Below are 20,818 nucleotides of genomic sequence, written 5' to 3'. Positions count from 1 at the left end.
ACCACAGAGAGACGTGTTAACTAAGTTCATTTTGCGCTGGTTGGATGTGATCCTGTCCGCTGGCATAGGAGGGGATGTTTTGTTTATTTATTAATTAGACAGAGTGAGGGAGAGAGGATGGGAGGTAAAAGAAAGAAGAATGTCTTATTTACAAAGGCAGAACGAGAGAGAGAGAGAGAGAAAGAAAGAGAGAGAGCAGAGAGAGCAGAGAGAGAGAGAGAGAGAGAGAGAGAGAGAGAGAGAGCAGAGAGAGAGCAGAGAGAGAGAGAGATGTTGAGTGTCTTATGTGAGTTGTTGAAATGGCAGACCCTCCGAATACTCTGCTCCCCAGCTCAATCATGTGCCTCCGTTCTCCTCTGTTCATTCTGCACACTCCCAGACTGTGACAGAGAGGATCATGGATGGGCCAGTAGAGATCTCTGACAGGAGCTTCACTAGAACAAGACAAAGATAGCTGCAGCCAGAGAACTGTCTGTGTGCGCTGCAAATGAAACACGAAACACCTCTCAAAAGATGTGAACTGTTTGTGAAACCATTTCTCTAAGATATGAAAAGGAAAACTTAACGTAAAACACTTAATTTGAACATGCTGCTGCCATAATGCTGATGTAAAGAAAGAGAAGAGTCATAAACCATGAGTTGGAAGTTCTTGAAAAATGTTATGGCTGCTCACAAAAACGACATTAGTGGAAGGGAGGCTGGAGGAGGCAGAAATCGGAGGACAGGCTTATTGTAATGCAAGGAACATACTGAGGGACAGCATCAAAACAAACAAAGTATTTGATACCATTCCTCATTGAATTCCAAAAGTCAGTTGCATCTCATGCATTCCATCCTCCGATTCCGACATCCAACCACCTCCCCTGCGTTATACTGTACCTGTATGCATCTGTTCTTTGGCTAACTGTTCTTTGAGCTGATACCTCTCTCTCTCTCTCTCTCTCTCTGTCTCTCTCTCTCTCTCTCTCTCTCTCTGTCTCTCTCTGTCTCTCTCTGCCTCCCTTTCTTTCTCCCATGTCCTGCAGAAGCCTGGGATGGACGTTGCCGATGGTTACGTGACCTTCATGCGCCACTCCCAGGACATGCTGCGGGATAAGGTCAATGAGGAGGTGTATGTAGAAAGATTGTTTGACGTAAGTAACCCATGCCGTCTCCCCTCTATCCGGTTGTTAAGTCGTGACGTGTTTCCGGGTCCAACGTTGGCTGAGGCGCTCTCTTCGAAATGCCTCAGTAATAATAATAATTCATTATATTTGTATAGCGCTTTTCCGAGGCTCAAAGACGCTGACAATATGGGGAAAAAACGGAAAGTGCTGCATCCCTTGTTGTATGAATAGATCCGAGTCTAAAAAACGATTGAACTGTCATTCTACCGCTGTAGTACACTGGTACTCTGGTGCTTTAGTACACTGGTACTCTGGTGCTTTAGTACACTGGTACTCTGGTGCTTTAGTACACTGGTACTCTGGTGCTTTAGTACACTGGTACTCTGGTGCTTTAGTACACTGGTACTCTGGTGCTTTAGTACACTGGTACTCTGGTGCTTTAGTACACTGGTACTCTGGTGCTTTAGTACACTGGTACTCTGGTGCTTTAGTACACTGGTACTCTGGTGCTTTAGTACACTGGTACTCTGGTGCTGTAGTACACTGGTACTCTGGTGCTTTAGTACTCTGGTACTCTGGTGCTTTAGTACACTGGTACTCTGGTGCTTTAGTACACTGGTACTCTGGTGGAGGGAATTCCTGGTACAATTTCTGGACCCGGAAATTGCTAAACGTCACGTTTGACGTCAGACTTAACAACCGAAAACTAAGAGGGGAGGTGATCCCCAAAATGTGATACAACGTTCGTCTCAGAGGGATAAGTCACATTTTGAGGCCCTGCTTCTCTTTCCTCTTCTCCTTTCTTCTCTTCTCTTCTCTGCCACATATGTAGGCCTACACGTATCTCCTGTATACTGTATACCTATCCCCCCCCCATCTTTTACTACTTCTAAACCTTTTCGAATGCAACAACTTTTGCTCTGGCCTGTTTTTTCTGCTGCCTGCCTGACGACGTCTTGTGTCTCTCTGTGTTTTGTTTGCGACGTGCACGCGGGCCGCGGAGGAGAGGGGGATTACCCTAAGCAGTGTTCTCTCACTCTGAGTCAGCAAACAAGAGCACAGAAGATGTCCCCTAAGATGGTCCTAATACCATCTTTACATCCGCCCCCCCCCCCCCCGCCCGCCTTACCCCCCCTGTCTAGATTTGGCTTAAGTGAAAATTGTATTGTACATGTGTTCACTCATTTAATCTGTAGGAAGGAACATGACAAACAGGGGGACAGGTTATTAGGTCAGGGTCATTTGGAAAGTTCAGGGTTATGGTTAGGTCACCCCCACAGTGGAATAACTTAAATGACAGACCGATAATTGGTCATAGGCAAAATGTTATTCTTAGGTGGGATGTCTTTTTTCTTTTAGCATTTGTTACCACAATAGGGTTACGTGGACTGTCTACTGACCATAAAGCATCTACCCTGAGATGTATTAGAAGACAACTGAGTATTTTGGCTGAGTTGAGGTGTGAAAAGAGTGAAAAACTTGCTAATTGGTGCTAACTACTTACGGCTAACACTCATTATCATATGTGACAGGGTCTGGTGAAAAAGTCCTCAAGTAGGGAAAGATCATTTTTCTGTTTTTCAGCTGAGAAACTCGATTTCTGAATCAAAATATGCACAAAACAGCTGCTAATAGCTATCAGCTAAGAAGAAACATCGCTACGAACATCTAAGTGCACGTTTAGCACATCACAACATGCTAAAAACACATAACTACACATAATTAGTTGATCACACAGTCCTTGCTTTTGAACACGTCCTAAAAGGTACGTTTGTTTGCAAGCCATGTATCACTTACCCAGTAGCCTACGGCAGATGAGACTGTGAATCCAATTCACAATTTATAAGTATTTAGTGAATCCTAAAACTGTGGTTTGTTATATCGAGTGGGCTCTTCAACACTTACTTTTTCGTAATATGCAAAAAATGTATATGTGTGCATTTGCGTAACTACAATGATAAGGTTCTATCTCCGTTTAGAATGATAAGGTTCTATCTCCGTTTAGGGCAGTTCAGAGATATTGAGCGTCAAAGTTTTTACATTCCATTATATTTTGTGAGATGGAACCTTTGTATTTTATGAATTACTAACTCAAAAATGTCAACATTTTAAAAATAACACCACACAGGCATTAATAAACACCTAATGGACAAAAATGGAGATAGAACCTTATACGGTAATTCTAACGTCACAAATTGCCGTCATCCAGACCTTTTCACCAGACCGTGTCACATATGCTAATATGCTAATGTGTACTATATTAATACAAAGTACAGTATTAGCAAGTGTCACCTCCACTCTTCCTCGTTAGCGGCCTGATACGCACCACTTGTGCACAAATCCACCCCGAAGCCTTTGTCAGACATATTTGGAACTGTCCCATTTTGAAAATGAGGGGCTTTCTCTAAGTAAGTCTTCCTCTTAAGGCGACCCGAACAGAAAGGAGGGCCCCTGACCTAAGCCTTATTGTAATGAGGGCTTAGGAGGGATGGAGAAAAAAGAAAGACAGAAGGATGGAAAGAGAGAGAGAGAGAATGGGTGAAGATAGAGTGAGATAGAAAAAGAGAACACTGTCTTAAGGAATAGCCGGGATCGTCATCCAGGTTATATCAAATCCTTTGTGATGCATGTTCCACCGATTTGTCTGCCGTTCGCCATTCTTTTCACGGAAAGACCTCTCGAATGTGTGTGTGTGTGTGTGTGTGTGCGTGTGTGTGTGTCTCATCTCGCAAGGCCTATAGCGTGACCTGTCCCCTCTCTTCTCACTCCTCTGGGAGGAGAAAGTGTCCACTTCTCCATGTTTGTTTCTCCTGCTGCTTCTGACCTGCTGTTTGCCATGTACAGTATATCCTCTCTTCCTTAAGAAGAGCATTTCTGGTCTGATTACGGCCGAGGTCTCTCACTCTGGACGCCCCCGTGTCACTCTGTATCTGTTCTCCCCCTGGCGCTGCTGCTGCTGTGGCGTATGAAGGTGTCTCTCGCTCTACCGCAGGACTCCTCCACTCCTCTCTGTTGTGCTTTTTCTCGTCGCTCTGCTCACGCTGGCTGAGGCGGAGCGATGTTCTAGCTGCTGCTATCGCTGTGTGTGTCTGTCTCTGGAATGCTCTACGATCCAGAAATGCTCTATGATCTAGAAAAGCGTGCCTTGGTTTGGTTTTTGCCTGCGCCATGTTTTCCTTTCCTTCCTTTCCTTCCTTTCCTTCCATTTCTTTGTTTCTGTCACTTTAACACTAGAACAGCCATGCCTTTTTTACCTACTAAAAGAGCCGCCGCCTCGGGGGTCAAATGCCATCCCCTTTTTACAATGTGAAGCTGCTATTTACACACAACGACCACTAGTTGTCCGCTTGTAAATTAGCCTGCTTCCTACACAGAAAAACTGCAAAATAGCTTCATATTAGCTTATCCTGATGTGATTTTGAAAATGTAAGGATACTGGGTGGTAGAACGCACATATCTAGGAAAAATCATGAAAGGAGGGTCCTGAAATTTGATCGAGTGCAAAGATTAAAGACATTTTTCTTTACTCGCAAATGACCCCTCATGGCTGTTCTAGTGTTAACCACCCTTCCTTACCACATTCCCTCAGACTTTCTTTCTTTCTAAACACGTTCTTGTCTCCTTGTGTTCTCTCTCTCCCCCTCCCCTCCCCTCCCCTCCCTCCCATTCTCATCTCTCATCATATTTTGAAATGGAACTTATCTCTCATGTCGAGTTGTTTTACCACATTATCTACCGGCATGATTCAGATCGAGTCAAATAATCTTCCTGTGTACATCTACTAGCATGGCCTATCTCCCTGGAGAACGGCCCCACATAGAGTACACGTTCTCAGCTCTCCAGCATCCCCCCCCGCCTCCCTCTCCCCCCCCCCCTTCCCCCCACCCCTCCTCCAGCCACCATCCACTAGTTCAGCACAGAATGCACACGACATCCTGGCTGATGCCAATATAGATTATGTCATTGGAAATACTACTCTCCACGGCAACTTGATTTAGAATGAGTTTACTATGCTGGTGTAAGCAGTGGTGTAGTCTAGGTGATACGCAGGACTACGCCGTATACCCACTAGGAAAGGCCAAGGATTTCCATATACCCACTTGAATTTTGGACCATTGGGACTGACTATAGCGTCATATACCATCAACGGGGGGAGATGCGACATGAAATATGTCAAAATGCAGCACTATCATGCACAGATCAGCCTTATAACATTTAATTTAGATATATATATATAGTATAACGTTAGACAGGGAGCGCATATTTATTTATATGGTGTTCCGAAATGAACGATATGAGGCTGGGAGGGAAAAATCACAATATACCCACTAGAAAACACTAGACTACACCACTGGATGTAAGCTTCCCATATCATGGTGTAAGCTCGCCTAGCATCAGATATGATCAACCCTGATCCTAGCATCGACCATGTTCAGTAGAGACCGTAGGTACTAGACCTGCTCTAGCGTGGCACCCCCCCCACTGCACTGGTGGAGTGGTACAGGCCACCATTGCACACCACCATGGGGGTCATACCACTTTTGCTCAAGAAGGGGGTTTGGGGAGGGTGTCCCTAATCGTGGTGAGTTCACATAAGCGTTAAATAATTCATGTGACTTCCATTTCACCACGTGAATCGTTATCGTTATTTTTAATTAAATATCAGGTAAGTCTTTTAATTTTGTAAATTAAAGTGTAACTGAACATGTTTTAAATGCAACTGTATGGGTTCCTATCAGCCACAACAAGAAGATGACATGTAATATGTGTCATATGTAATATGTTACATGTAATATGTGTCATGTAATATGTTACATGTAATATGTGTCATGTGTAATATGTTACATGTAATATGTGTCATGTGTAATATGTTACATGTAATATGTGTCATATGTAATATGTTACATGTAATATGTGTCATATGTTACATGTAATATGTGTCATATGTAATATGTTACATGTAATATGTGTCATATGTAATATGTTACATGTAATATGTGTCATATGTCATATGTTACATGTAATATGTGTCATATGTCATATGTTACATGTAATATGTGTCAGCACTGCCTCAAGCTAGCGTGCCCTTTCACACTAGACCATATCTTAATATCTTAAGAAAACAGCACGGCTCCAAGAAATTATTATAATTATAATATTATATTTTTTTATATAATTATTATTATATATAGAAATTGTTGAATCAAGACATAGAAAGTGATTAATGCCCATGTTGTGACATAGATTAGTGTATGGGGGGCTTGTTAGAGGATGACATGCATTTGGAGGATGTGACCTTTGACCTCTGTCTAGGCATGGCCGCTGTACCACAGTGTCTCAGTAGCGTTGAGGGTCGAGGTGTTTGGTGTAACTGATCTGTTATTGCTTTTATTCCGAAAAACGTGACCTTATTTTTGTGAGAAAGAAATCTATTGACCTTGTGGCATTTTTACAAACCACAATCCTCCACCAATCCCATCAGTCTGTGATCTCTTTAGTGTTATTATTTTTAGTGTTTGTGAAAATTGGATCAACGAGTGTGTCTGTCTGTGTGTGTGTGTGTGTGTGTGTGTGTGTGTGTGTGTGTGTGCGTGTGTGTGTGTGTGTGTGTGTGTGTGTGTGTGTGTGTGTGTGTGTGTGTGGGGAGTGTGATGCGAGTATTATTCAACAATAAGGATAATTCCTACAGAACTAGCCTACCAAAGTACAGATGGCTTTTGTGATGTGCTGCTGTAGGTTTTAACACAGACGACCAATTTCACTCTCTCTTGATACCAAGCCGCCAATTCGGGGGCACCGAATTGTGTTGCGGAGATGATAAAGAGATGAAACTTGCAGATGGTTAAGTTTGCAGGGAGGCAGGGAAAGAGGGAGAGAGAGAGGGGGAGGAAGGGAGGGAGGGAGGGATGAAAAATTAATTTGTTTTCTTCCCTCCCTCCACCCCCACCCCCTTTCTTTTCTTATGTGTGGTAGTAGATGAGGATTAAAACAGCTGTGCTTAGCGGTGGAGGGATGGAAGGGGCTCATCGACTTAATGTGGCCGAGCCCTGAGTAGATCATTGATTAAAAAAGCCATCTCTTTAGCTCGGGCCAAATCCAGTTCTGTAGCGATATGCCACCACCAACCACCGCCAAGCCTGAGAGAGATACAGACACTGTTTGTGGTGGGGGGGGGCGGGACGATGTCCGGCGTAGCTTTGGTTCCCTGGGGGCTAGGGCTGCAGATACAGGGATTACATGGGTCAATTATACACTTAATCTGCCTGCGCCCATGGAGGGATTAGGAGCCCCGGCTCAATTGATTGATTTGAAGTATTTCCGTTGACCTTGGGTAGTTATCAGATTGGGGCTGAGATTGCACTTTGTGAGGAAAGTTAAAACGCTTTTTAATCCCCCTACCATCACCGCCGCCACTGCTGCTAACGGCGCCACGCAGCGAACTGGTTCACTGGCTGGAGAGACAGCTAGGGAGGGAGGGAGGGTTTAAATTAGATTGAGATTGGGATTGGGGATTGAGCTGTTGCCCTGGCTGTTGCTGCAACTTGTGACAGCGTGTGATGGTGGTGGTAGGCGGTGGTGGTGGTGGAGATGATGAGAATGAGGACAGAATGACTCTTCTAGACCAGACCTGCTGCTGTAATACCACTTGACTGTCTGGGACACTTGACAACTTAACTTAACAGCCCCCCCGGTCACGGACCGACGGCTGAGCCAAGTGAACAGTTGAATCGATTTGATCTAGTAGCGCTAGTACGCTACGCTAACCGTGGCAGGGTTTAGGCTGACTACCAGACAGACAGACAGGGCCGTATAAAGGACAACAGTGACGAGGGAGCATTAGCTTTAAATCAGGGTTGATGACCGTGACGTAATATTGTGTTCACATTCGGTACTTCAATTTGTACGTTTCGTGACGTTAGAATTATACGGTTCTATCTCAATTTTGGGTCAAAATTGATGTTTTTTACATAATCTGATCCATTAGGTGTTTATTAATGCCTGTGTGGTGTTATTTTTAAAATGTTGACCTTTTTTAGTTAGTAATTAATAAAATACAAAGGTTCCATCTCACAAAACATAATGGAATGTAAAAACTTTGACGCTCAATATCTCTGAACTGCCCTAAACGGAGATAGAACCTTATCATTCTAAGATCACGGTTTGGATCTATATTATTGCTAAAGAATGTTTTGTATGGGTTAGGGTTAGGATTAGATCTGTGTATCTATGATCCGTTATTTATATGTGTGTATATGAAGGGGTAGCTTGACATACACAGTGTCTCGGTGTATCTACGCGTGAATGTCTGTTAAATGATAAATAAATAAGTCAAACATATTTATGGTACTGACTAGTTAGGAAGACAAGATATCCACATGCCTCTATTTTGTTTAGCCGATTTATTTTGCTGTAGAAAGAAGGAAATGAAGCAACTAATTTGATTGTCTCAACCTATGAAGGCCTTTACTACTGTGCTGAGGATATTTGACTTCTTTATCATTCTAGTTTTTTATGTTTAAGTGTTGTTTATCCGTTCCATTTGGATTTACAACTTCTTATCCAAATCATGACGTTAGAATTATAAGGTTCTTTCTCCATGTTTGTCAAAATTGAGTTTTTTACCTAATCTGATCCATTAGGTGTTTATTAATGCCTGTGTGGTGTTATTTTTAAAATGTTGAATTTTTTTTTGTTAGTAATTAATAAAATACAAAGGTTACATCTCACAAAAGATAATGGAATGTAAAAACTTTGACGCTCAATATCTCTGAACTGCCCTAAACGGAGATAGAACCTTATAATTCTAAACTCACGAAATAATACCAACTAAAGGAGAAACAAGCATGTTTTCCATATCAAACCTTCGGGGGTCATTGATGATGGTGACCTTACCCATGTACACGCAGATATGGTTAGAAACCAGGTTTTTGTGTGTAGGATGATTAGGAGACTGTTAAACACAGGTCAGTCTGTTGTTTGGAAAATATATATTTTTAGAAACTCGTTAAGGAGATGTGTTTGCCATGTAAAGCCATGATACCATCTCAATAGAAACGCAACACTGCAATCGATGTCCTCTTATTGTTGTTCACGCCAGTTAATAATCCTTTTAGGTTCAACTAAACCAATAGTAAAAAGAGGCTTTAGATAGATGATGAAGCTGGTTGATGATAGTAAGTCAGCATAAAAAAAGACTATGTACCAGGTATACTACAAACCCCAGTGTATTGACTCAGTACTGTGTGACTGTTCAAAACATAGTGAAAAGGTTTCGCTGCCTCTTAATGAAGTTTGTAAGCAGCTTAGACTCTTTATAATTACTGAGGGAGCATTTCGTTTTCCCCCCCATCTACCCTCTCACTGTGATCTCAGACTCGCAGAGGCTAAATCCCTTATGACCGACAACAGAGGTTCATGTTAGTGGTAGAAATCAACCGAGGGTACTGTTGTGGAGGGTGGAGAAAAGAGAGGAAAGAAATACGCTGGAACGCAGAAGATGAGGGAAATGGAAGTTAAACGGAGAGCTCTTTTATGTTGAAGGGGGACAAGTCCCACTGTTGACTGACCGAGGGGTGTTAGCACGCCCGCACGCACACACACACACACACACACACACACACACACCATTATCTCTCCTCTCTTTCTCTCTCTCTCTCTCTCTCTCTCTCTCTCTCTCTCTCTCTCTCCCTTCCTCTCTCTCTCTCTCTCTCTTTATCTTCCTTCCTTATCCCCTTCTCTCTCTCGTTCTCCCTTCCTCTGTCCCTCTCTCTCTCTCTCTTTATCTCCCTCATCCCCTTCTCTCTCTCTCGTTCTCCCTTCCTCCTCTGTCCCTCCCTCTCTCTCTCTATGTCCAGGGGAGGTATGGTGGCATTTGTTTGATTAACTTGTCCGACAAAAGTGACAGCTGCTGGCGGGAGCATGTTGGATGAGTGTCTCAGCGCGGGTCCCCCTTTGTACATCTGTCAGCACAGAGGCAGGAGGAAAAAGGGTGAAAAGGGACAAATTGGTCCCAAAAGGCAGGCTATTCACCTCCGCTGGCTCCCCTGCACCCCCCCCCCCCCCCCCCCCGCACCCCCCCCGCCCCTCCTACCCATTCAGGTGCTCGGCGGGACCCTCAAGTGCTTGCTGGCTTATTCCATTTTCACTCCCCCCCCCCCTATAGAAGCCCTGGAACCCACAAGTGTTTTACCCCTCTCGTTCTGCCTCCCTCGATCCGCCTCTGAGCAGGACCCTTTTGTGAGGAGAATAGCTCACTTTGCTCAGGGAACCCAGAGCTCCTTTTTTTTCCCTTCACTGAGCTTTTCTGTGCCGCTTATTGTGTGTTTACTCAATGACGCGACGCAGACCGTAATTCCGAGCCATTTAGTTCCTCACAACACGTTCTTTCTTTCCCCCTCTCTTTTTTTTCTGTATTTTTTTTTTATTTACACCCACGGCATTCGTGAAGTATGCCCTTATTTGGACACTCTCTTATTAGTTCAACCGACACTCCAGAGTGGGATAGGATTGGCATTTTGTAAAAGACCCCGATTGCGACGCAGAAAAAAATAGCCAGGGGATCGGATTGAATTCCTCCCTCCCTCCCTCCTTCCCTCCTTCCCTCTCACCGCTCCCTCTCACATTCCCTTTCGACACGGTCTTGTACTGTACGTCCGTCCTTGTGTGTTGCAAGCCCGGGACGTTTTGTTGTGAGTGTGTATCTCCGTCACGCCTCTTAAGGAGACTTAACCCACCACGGCAGTGGTTATCTGATAAGTAAGTATAGTGGTCGGGCAACACATAGAAGGACTTCTGTCTCCACTTCAGGCTGCACTGAGCCGAGCGAATCGCCGGCCGAGCCTGTCTCCTTTGTACAGGCGGCACAATCACAAAACAGTTTGAAGCCCATAAGCTTGCTGAGCCTGAAACTTTATTTCAATTCTGCTATTCAGACCTCCCCCCCACCCGCCCTCCCTCCCCACCCCTTCCTCCCCTGTTTCTTCGAAGAGTAGAAAGGAGAGAGAGAGAGAGAGAGAGAGCGAGCGCTGGCTAGCTAGCTGGCTGGATCTAAGGAGACCAACGATGGCGGGTGGAGGAGGTAAAAGACGTTGGCACAGCGTGGCACTGGAGGAGGGGGACACAGCTACGGCTGTCAGCTTCCTGTGAAAGGGGGGACCGCCTCTAGGGGTCAGCTCGGCTCAACTGTGGGGGGAAGGCGGTGGTGGTGACGGGGAGGGGGGGGGGGGTGGGCGACTCGGGGGTCAACGGTGTGAGTTACTATGGTAATTGAGTTCCGTCATCAATGGGGGCTCCTCTCACGGAGCTGCGAGGCGGACAATAACAAGGCCTGCAGCAGCGGAGAAAAGCAAGCAGGTAGGATTACCCAGGGGCTCCTTTGTGGTAAGTGCATAATGTCTTGTAGTCAGATTTAAAGACTTCTCAACCCCTGGGTCCTCCCCTCAGACCCCCTGCTGGGGGCATAATAATTTAGCTGGCTTGGCTGGCCCCTGAGTGGAGGGGCTGCAGCTCTCTCTGTGTACCGGGGGCTGGAGACCCCGGAGTGGACAGCTCTTTTTAAAGCGCTAACAAAGCCTGCGCAGACGCCCCCCCGGCCAGGAGGGGCGGCGGAAAGGTTGCGCCTTCGATCGGCCGTGTACCCCCACCCGTACCCCCACTCTTTAATGGATTTTTTAAGGGTTGTTTTGTTTTGTTTTTCGAGGGAGTGAGGGAGTGAGGGAGTGAAGAGTGAGAGAGGGAGTGAATGGTGTGCGTGTTTTTTTTGCGTGTGTGTGTGGGTTGGGGATGTGTGTGTGTGTGTGTGTGTAGTATGTGTGTGTGTGTGTGTGTGTGTGTGTGTGCATGTGCGTGCGTGTGTGTGTGTGGTGTGTGTGTGTGTCTGTATGTATATATGTGTGTGTGTGTGTGTGTGTGAGTGTGTGTGTGTGTGGTGTGTGTGTGCATGCGTGTGTGTGTGCGTGCGCGTGCCGTGCGTGTGTTAAAAGGGGAAAGTAGTGCAGCTCTGTGGCTCTGTGAAACACAGCGGCCTCCCTTCTCCTTTAGAAGTAAGCCTGTCACTTTGCATTAGCATCACCGTGGCAACAATCATCATTCCATGCCTCCCGCTAATTGCAGACACAGCTGGGTCCCAGCAGGACACCTACTACACACTCCAGCCCTGCATCAACCACACACACACACACACACACACACACACACACACGCAAACACACTACGTGACCCCCCCAGCTCATGTAGACCAGACCGAATATGTGTATCACTGATACACACAGATACACACACACGCGCACACACACACACACACACACACACAGTCACTTGTGAATCACTCGAGCTCACACAAGCACTAGTTTACCCACTTCCAAGCTGGAGCACACACACACACACACACACACACACACATTAACATTCAAATGCATAGACACAGCACCATACACAAACATACACAGACATATGTACATAGACCAGAAACTGAAAAACACACACACTCACACTCAGACACACTCACACTCAGACACAGACATAATACACAATCCAAGGCCGACAAAGGCACACACAAAGGCTCTCATACACACATACAGACACCACACACATACACACACACACACACACACATTACCACCAACAAGGGCAGAAAGAGGCAGAGTCACAGGTTGCTTGTAATCCCCCTGTACCCCCCACGGAGAGGCCCCGCCTCTGCTGGAGCATTCCTGCTTCTCTGTGGTTTTTGGGGGCCCAACACAAAGGCCCTAAGCCGACCCCTTACCAGCCCTCTGTCCCCCCCGCTCCTCCGCCAAGGAGGGGAGAGAACCCAGGTGTGTGAAAGCAAGTGGAAGAGAAAGGTGGGTGTGTGTGTGTCTTTGTGTTTGTGTGTGTGTGTGTGTGTGTGTGTGTGTGTGCGCGTGCCTGTATGTGTGTGTGTGTGTGTGTGTGTGTGTGTTTGTCTGTGTGTGTGTGTGTGTGCTGCGCGCGTGTGCGTGTGTGTGTGTGTGTGTGTGCGTGCCTGTACCTGTGTGTGTGTGTGCGTGTGTGTGTGTGCGTGCGTGTGTGGATGATTTTGTGGATGTGCTGGAGGAGGGGGGGAGGGGGGTTAGGGGGGTTGTGCAGATTTTGCACTGAATTCTGTTGGTTGCCCCCCTGCCAGGCGTGATGGCTTCCTGCAACATGTCAGATATGAGTGTGAACACCGGGTTCAAGGCGGGGTGTTGTGTGTGGCGGTGGAGGTTGGGGGGGGGTGTAGGGCATGTGGGGGTGGTGTTGCAAGGGGCAGGAGGTCGCTCTGCCTTCCAGCTATCCGGGGGGGGGGGGGGCCTGCAGATGTTAATGTATGTATGTTTATGCATAGGGGAGTGTGTGTGTGTGTGTGTGTTTGTGTGTGCGTACGATGTAACCTGTTCAATCCCTACCTAGAAGCACACACACACACACACACACAAACACACACACACACACACACACACACAAACACACACACACACACACACATCCCTCCTCCTCGATCCTCTAACTAACCCCTACAGAATATGAGATGCAACTCGTTAGAATGTCACAGATTTGATCCCTGTTGGGTTGTGGGTATTATATATTCAGAGCCATATCGGAGCTTGTTTTGGCTGTCAGCGAGCGCTAGCCCCCCGCTGATCCCCAACCGAGCCTAAAAAAGAGTGGCGGGTGCGTTCGTCTGTTCCCCTCGTTCCCTTTTTGTTTAAGTCTGTCTGTTCGTTCGTTCGGAGGAGGGGAACAAAGCAGAGAGAGAGAAGTGCCATCAACTGTTCATTTGACAAGCCTGACATCGTCGTCTGTCTGTCTGTCTGTCTCTCACGTTTCCCCAGGTGGACTTCTCATTTCATTTTTACGTTTGACATTTAGCCAGACGCCTTTATCGCAACGCGACTTACTTACTAACAAACACATCTGTCTGTCCGTCATCTATCCATCTTCTTCGTCTGTATAGGACTGTGGACATCCGCCGGCATGTTCTGTGAATGTTATAGTGTTAGCAGTGGAGTAAAGAAGGCCTGAAAAGAAGCCTCTTTTAGGAAAAGTAAACAACTATTTGTTTCGAGGCTGGAGAGCAGGTTCAACTCTAGACGACTTTGACTAAGAGACCATGGGTTAGAAAAGGTCAAAGGAGAGACGGTTTAGAGAGAAAGAAAGAGTAGGTGAATGAAAGACAGGAGGCTTTGTAGAGGTGAGGAGGAGAAAGAGAGGGATGAAGAGGAGAAAGAGAGGGATGGAGGAATGAAGAGGAGAAAGAGAGGGATGGAGGGATGAAGAGGAGAAAGAGAGGGATGGAGGGATGAAGAGGAGAAAGAGAGGGATGGAGGGATGAAGAGGAGAAAGAGAGGGATGGAGAGAGCTTGTGGGTGTTTAAACCCCCCTCCAAGGGGAGAGGGAAAGAGAGGAGGTTGGACGTTTTGGAGGTAAAGAGTCAGACTGTTCAGAGAGAGAAAGAGAAGAACGATAGCAGAGGAGAGGGAGGGAGAGAGAGAGAGAGAGGGAGAGAGAGAGAGAGGGGGGGAGAGAGAGGGAGAGAGAGAGAGGGGGGGGGGGAGAGAGAGAAAAGAGAGAGAGAGAGAGAGAAGAGGGAGAGAGAGAGAGAGAGACAGAGAGACAGAGAGAGAGAGAGAGAGAGACAGAGAGAGAGACAGAGAGAGAGAGGGAGAGAGAGAGAGAGAGAGAGCAGTCCGTGATTCGCTCCAGGCCTGGCCTCTCGGCGGGGGGTCGTGCTCGGGGCGAGATCACAGCCCTTCTGCCATCGCCATGGCGATGCCTTCACAGGCACAGAGCGAGGAAGAGCGAGGAAGCTGCTCGCACCAGGGTCGCCACGGTGATTCACCCCCCAGGAGAGAAAGTATTAATGTCAACTTAGCATCGTAGACATTGGTAGACACCGTCGTAGACTGAAGACCCATCTCTTCAGGTTACACCTGAACTGCTCCTCCTGAGACATCTTCTGCCCCCCAGCACTGCGTCTCCTGAAGACACCCGCTTTCCCCTCTACTGTGTCCCTAAAAACGTATATTGCCCCCCTTGTACTGTTTCTCTGTTCCTCCAGCATTAAAAAAAATTATTTAAAAAACTAGGTTTAGAAGAAGGTGATAGAAGAAGGTTTTTCCTTCTATCAATGGCCCCGGGCCTGAGCTGGATTACTCTTCCTGCTACGACTGGTGGATTGATGATTCACTTGCTTAGTCAAATGTATTGATTGTAAGTCGCTTTGGAATAAGGCGTCTGCTAAATGTATACTAACTAAACCGAATCAGCCATGAGGAAAATGGTTCACCCCCCCAAAAAAATGTCCTTGAATCTTAGTAGAGCAACTGATTTCAGATCGCAATGCGTCTGCCTACAGAAGAGCGCCTTAGAAGCCCGGCACGGGGAGCTAGCTATACAAACTCACGAGTCACCCCTCAGATATCTCCCCCCTCCTCCCGCCTCGACCCTCTTCTTCTTCTCATCTCTGCCCCTGACCGTTGAGTGTCAGTCCGCTCTGATTAGCGTCAGGCTGCCCGATCATTACCAATCAATTAGACTTGAAACAGTGAAACAGGACTGGCCCCCGCAGACAAACATCTGGAGCCTCTTGGCTAGCATCTACAGTAGCTGCTCAGGCTATAGAGGAGGAGGTGCTCCGAGTTCACTGTCCCTCAGCTCTGGGAGGGAGAGAGAGAGAGAGAGAGAGAGAGAGAGAGAGAGAGAGAGAGAGAGAGAGAGAGAGAGAGAGAGAGAGAGAGAGAGAGAGGGACAGATGGAGAAGGAGAGAATCAAAGAGTGATCAAAGAGACAGGGAAAGAGAGAGAACGACTGAGTGAGTGATAGTGACAGAGAGAGGGAGTTGTACAGACAGATGGGGAGAGATAGAGAGAGGGGAGGAGAGGGGGACAGGGAGAAGGAGAGGACAGGCTTCCTCTCACCAGACCAACTGATCCTACCAGAATCAAATCAAATCAAATCAAATTTTATTTGTATAGCGCATTTCTTACAAGATGCAACTCAAGAAGATCAAACTCACCCAATTGTTTAAGCTTAGCCTGCGACTTTCTTTCTTTCTTTCTTTCTCTGTCTCTCTCTCTCTCTCTCTCTCTCTCTCTCTCTCTCTCTCTCTCTCTCTCTCTCTCTCTCTCTCTCTCTCTCTCTCTCTCTCTCTCTCAACCCTACAGTATGTTTACGTTTAAAAGGACCATGAAGGTTTGTGTTGGCATCCAATTCAAACTTTGTTGTGACATGATAGGGCATAAGCATTTCCGTGGCAGAGAGACAGCTGTCTGCATATGTGACCGCAGCTGGTGAAACCAGGAACAAGTCTCCAACAAATCAAATTGTTCAGACTTTTATTCTGAAAAATCGTGACGTTAGAATGATAAGGTTCTATCTCAATTTTTGTCAAAATTGAGTTTTTTACATAATCTGATCCATTAGGTGTTTATTAATGCCTGTGTGGTGTTATTTTTTAAATGTTGACATATTTTAGTTAGTAATTCATAAAATACAAAGGTTCCATCTCACAAAACATAATGGAATGTCAAAACGTTGACGCTCAATATCTCTGAACTGCCCTAAACGGAGATAGAACCTTATCATTCTAAGCTCACGAAATGTAAATAAATGTCAGCGTTGCTGAAAATCAATGATACACTCGCAGTGTGTAATGAATGGATTCGTTCAGTAATTCCCCACTACTACCTCGTTAACTAGAACACTACTTTACATTGTTAGCAGGCTCACAAAACAAGCTGTGTTAGTTGACTAGCGAATGTTGAAAATGTCATTGATTTTCAACATTGTTGACATTTATTTTACATTTTTCAGAATAAAGGTTTGAACGTTTCATCGGCTGTCGACTTATTCCCGGTTTCACCAGCTGCTGTCACACATGGCCGTCAGGTTCCAGGCTGCCACGGTTTGCCCTCTACGGTTTGTGACGCTGAAAAGAGGAAAACGTCGTGACGTCATGATGTTGTGGTGCGGCCCTCTGAGTAACTAACTAACTTAGATAAGGCAGAGCAAAGTCGAATCGACTCCAGTCAAACACACCAACAGCAATGCTCATGCAAGAGAGTGTTCTGGGTCACAGTTCTGGTGAACAGAAGAAGAACTGCGAGGCTTTTTTGTGTTCTTCTCAATTGAACCAAAATAATTGTTTGTTGAATTCACCATAAATGTGATGTTCTCTGGACCTTTGTGTAGGTGCATTTGTGTATGCTTGTGTGTGTTAATAATACGATGTGCTCCCTCCTGTGTGTGTGAGTGAGTGTGTGTTCATGTGTGCTGTGTGTCTGTGTCTGTTTTGCTGGAGAAAGCTTTGCTTGTGTGTGTTGCAGCAATGGTACACCAGCACCATGAACCTGCTGGGCACGTGGCTGACGGACCGCATGGACCTGCAGCTGCACGTCTACCAGCTCAAGATCCTCATCAGGGTCGTCAAGGTGAGGCAGGGCGGAGGCTCTGGGGCCTTTCAGCCCGGGGCCACTAACCCTAACCCCGGAGGCTCTGGGGCCTTTCAGCCCGAGGCCACTAACCCTAACCCCAACCGCTAGAGGCTGTGATGCGCCTGATGCACCTGAAGCCTGTGACATTCCGTGACGTTAGAATTATAAGGTTCTATCTCCATTTTTGGTCAGAATTTAGTTTTTTTACATAACCTGATCCATTAGGTGTTTATTAATGCCTGTGTGGTGTTATTTTTAAAATGTTGACATTTTTGAGTTAGTAATTCATAAAATACAACGGTTCCATCTCACAAAACATAAAAACGTTGACGCTCAATATCTCTGAACTGCCCTAAACGGAGATAGAACCTTATCATTCTAAGCTCACGAAGTTGTGTTTCCATAATGTCTTACAGTATGATCCACCTATAACCTGGATATGCTAGTGTCTTATACCTAATAAACAAGACAAATGTTTCAGTTAATTAGTACTAATGCTTTCAAGAAAAATATACTTTTTGGGGGGGGGGGAGGGGGAAAGACCTTTTCAAACGATCTAACAAATACATTTTTGTTTATTTCATTGATATACCTTGTTGCAAGCTGTGACCCAATTAACCAATCGTGACCCACTTTGTTTTGGCTTGAGGAGGGGCACAGAACTGACTATCATGGATTCTGAACCATCCATGTATTAATATTGCAGCGTGGCGTCAGTTGTAAATCGCTTTGGAATAAGGCGTCTGCTAAATGCCAAAAATGTAAATGTATATGTGTCGGTATGGTGTGAGCAGTAACAGGTCCTACCAGACGAACGTCACACCTTAATATCTCATCATATCGATGTGTACGCTAGTGAAGAGAAGGCGGCTGCTAAATGCACATAGATTAGCAGGCCTTGCATGTGGCATATAGATTGAAAAATATGTGTATTTACATTATATGTGGGCCGGCTGTGGCGCAGGAGGTAGAGTCGCCGTCTAATGATCACAAGGTTGGCAGATCAGCGGTTCGAGCCCCGGCTGGCCACATGTCGAAGTGTCCTTGGGCAAGACACTGAACCCCAAAATTGCTCCCAGTGAGCGGGCCGGCGCCTTGCATGGCAGCTTGCCGCCATTGGTGTGTGAATGTGTGTGTGAATGGGTGAATGAGAGGCCGTTGTAAAGCGCTTTGGATAAAGGCGGTATATAAGTGCAGTCCACTTATCACTCTGACTCCGTTGGATTGCAATCATAACCAAATACGTCCAGTTTTGTTGACATTGTGTGGTTTGTAACGTAGGGACGTAGGGACTTCTCAAACCTAACCTCTTCTTCTCCCATTGTTCTAGAAAAAGTACCGTGACTTCCGGCTGCAGGGCGTCCTGGACTCCACCCTCAACAGTAAGATGTACGACACGGTGAGGAACCGGCTCACCCTGGAGGAGGCCACCGCGTCCGTCAGAGAGGGAGGGATGGCGGGCATATCCATGAGGGACAGCGATGAAGATGATGATGACGATGACTAGATAAACCAGGGTTGGAGGGGGTGGGGTGTGGGTGGGGGGGAAGGGCAAGCTGTGTCTGTGTCAGCCTGAGAATCAATGCATGTACCAACTGTTCTTATCATTGGATAATTGATAAATTATTATTGGGTTTACTCCGTTTTTTCTCTGTAAAAACTATAATACCCAAGGAACAACAATACGAAACATTTATAATTGAATACTGAAATAATAATAATCATTCTCTTAGTTAAAAAAATTAATATATAATCTGTTCAACTATAAAGTGTGGGTGTTATACGATCAAAATTAGCTGAGAATTCTGACACGATCCTAAAGTCATTCCTGAATGTTCCTAAGCAATACAGAGAACTGTTTGTTTGTGATGTTGAACGCCATATTTGAGTAATGCTAGGTGTGTCCCTGCCCTGGTTGACGCTAACCAATCAGGATAGCTTTACTGTATTCTGTATGCAGTTCTGGTACATCATTGTGAGGGTAAGCATGTGACCGTATGGATGTCTCGTTTGCCTAAGAGTGAATGTCTAACTGCCTAAAGGGAAACAAACCACTGACAACGTGTTTGTATCTACGTCACAATACAACGCTTAACACTGCCCACGGTCTCTCCTCTTGTAAACATCACCAAGTTAGACTTTTTGAGGTTTTTTTCACTCAATTCTCAATACTCCCTCGACATTATCCCTCACTGGCTAAACACTTAGCCACGTTAGCCACAGAGTTGTTATTTTAGAAATGCAATATACCGCCATAGTTTTCCGTTATTATATCTTGTTGTATTTATAGATCTTTTTTATGGTTTTTTTTAAACATTTACACATTTTCAAATATGTTCTATTTTAGTTAAAATAGCACTTATTAACATAATGTATTCAGTCACACACACAAAGGAAAAGAGACTTTCTTTCTATGTACCCTGTACTTCAGCCATTCCGGAAGATGCCATGTCTCCACAGATGGATTGTGGGTAATGATGTCTTGCCAGTCTTTTTCTCTGCCAATGTTGTTTTGTATATAACTAACGCTGTACATTGCCCTGTGTCCCAGGTATCCACTGACTACTCTCCAAAAGCGTTTTTGTTCTCTGTGTAAAGTGAACTGGTGGATTCATATTGCTTCTGCCTTACGAGAGCCTACAGTTACCAAAGAGGAACTGGGGCCAACAAAAATAAGAATAAAGATAGCTGTACAAACATGACCTGTGTTGTCATCTGTCATATGTGCCGTGGCTGTTATCATATAGTCCTGGAAATGACATTACAAAAGATTACTTGTCTGAGATCCTCCTCAAAATATACACAGGGTTCCCGCGCTATAGTCTTAAAAAGCCTTTAAGTCTAAAATCCAGCAATCCAACTTACAAGGCCTAAAAAGGTCTCACATTGAGGTGCTAGGTCTTAAGAATGAGATCCTGCAAGGAAGTCAGTCCGACCACATCTATTTACGCGGAAATGAATCAAGCTGGAACCAAAAAAATGCCAATCCGCTTCCTTTTTTGTCTGTTATGTATGGCAGTGAAATCCCTCATTTCATCACCTCCAGGATGACCAAAAGCTATCATACGGTGTCACGAATAGGTCTAAAATTATATTCAAAGAGGTCTAAAAAAAAGGTTGTTGAAACTTGTAGGAACCCTGTATACAGTATAAGGCCCATGTTTAACCTATACTACACAATACATATTTAAACTCCGGCCCATGTGTAACCCCCGGCCCCCGCCCCCACCACCCTGCCTCCACGCCCCTCCCTCCACCCCCACGCCCCTCCCTCCACCCCCC

The 20,818-nt window shown here is 45.6% G+C and overlaps 1 protein-coding gene across 3 annotated transcripts in view; it reads left to right on the top strand.

Moving 5' to 3' along the window:
* cadpsa (Ca2+-dependent activator protein for secretion a) overlaps positions 1-19,043 on the top strand; it is a gene marked incomplete at both ends in the record, with an annotated part of 152,068 nt that extends 133,025 nt beyond the window's left edge. For all 3 annotated transcript variants that reach the window (XM_080545509.1, XM_080545507.1, XM_080545508.1), the window contains 3 exons: positions 1,026-1,133; positions 17,429-17,533; positions 18,867-19,043. In XM_080545509.1, coding sequence (XP_080401635.1) covers positions 1,026-1,133; positions 17,429-17,533; positions 18,867-19,043 — 390 coding nt within the window. The remainder of the gene's footprint in view (positions 1-1,025; positions 1,134-17,428; positions 17,534-18,866) is intronic.
* Positions 19,044-20,818: the final 1,775 nt, after the last annotated feature.

The sequence above is a fragment of the Nansenia antarctica genome (genome assembly GCF_963989245.1).
Source record: "Nansenia antarctica genome assembly, chromosome: 15".
NCBI lineage: Eukaryota > Metazoa > Chordata > Actinopteri > Argentiniformes > Microstomatidae > Nansenia > Nansenia antarctica.
Note: the sequence above shows the minus strand (reverse complement) of the source record. Positions and strands in the feature narration are given on the sequence as shown.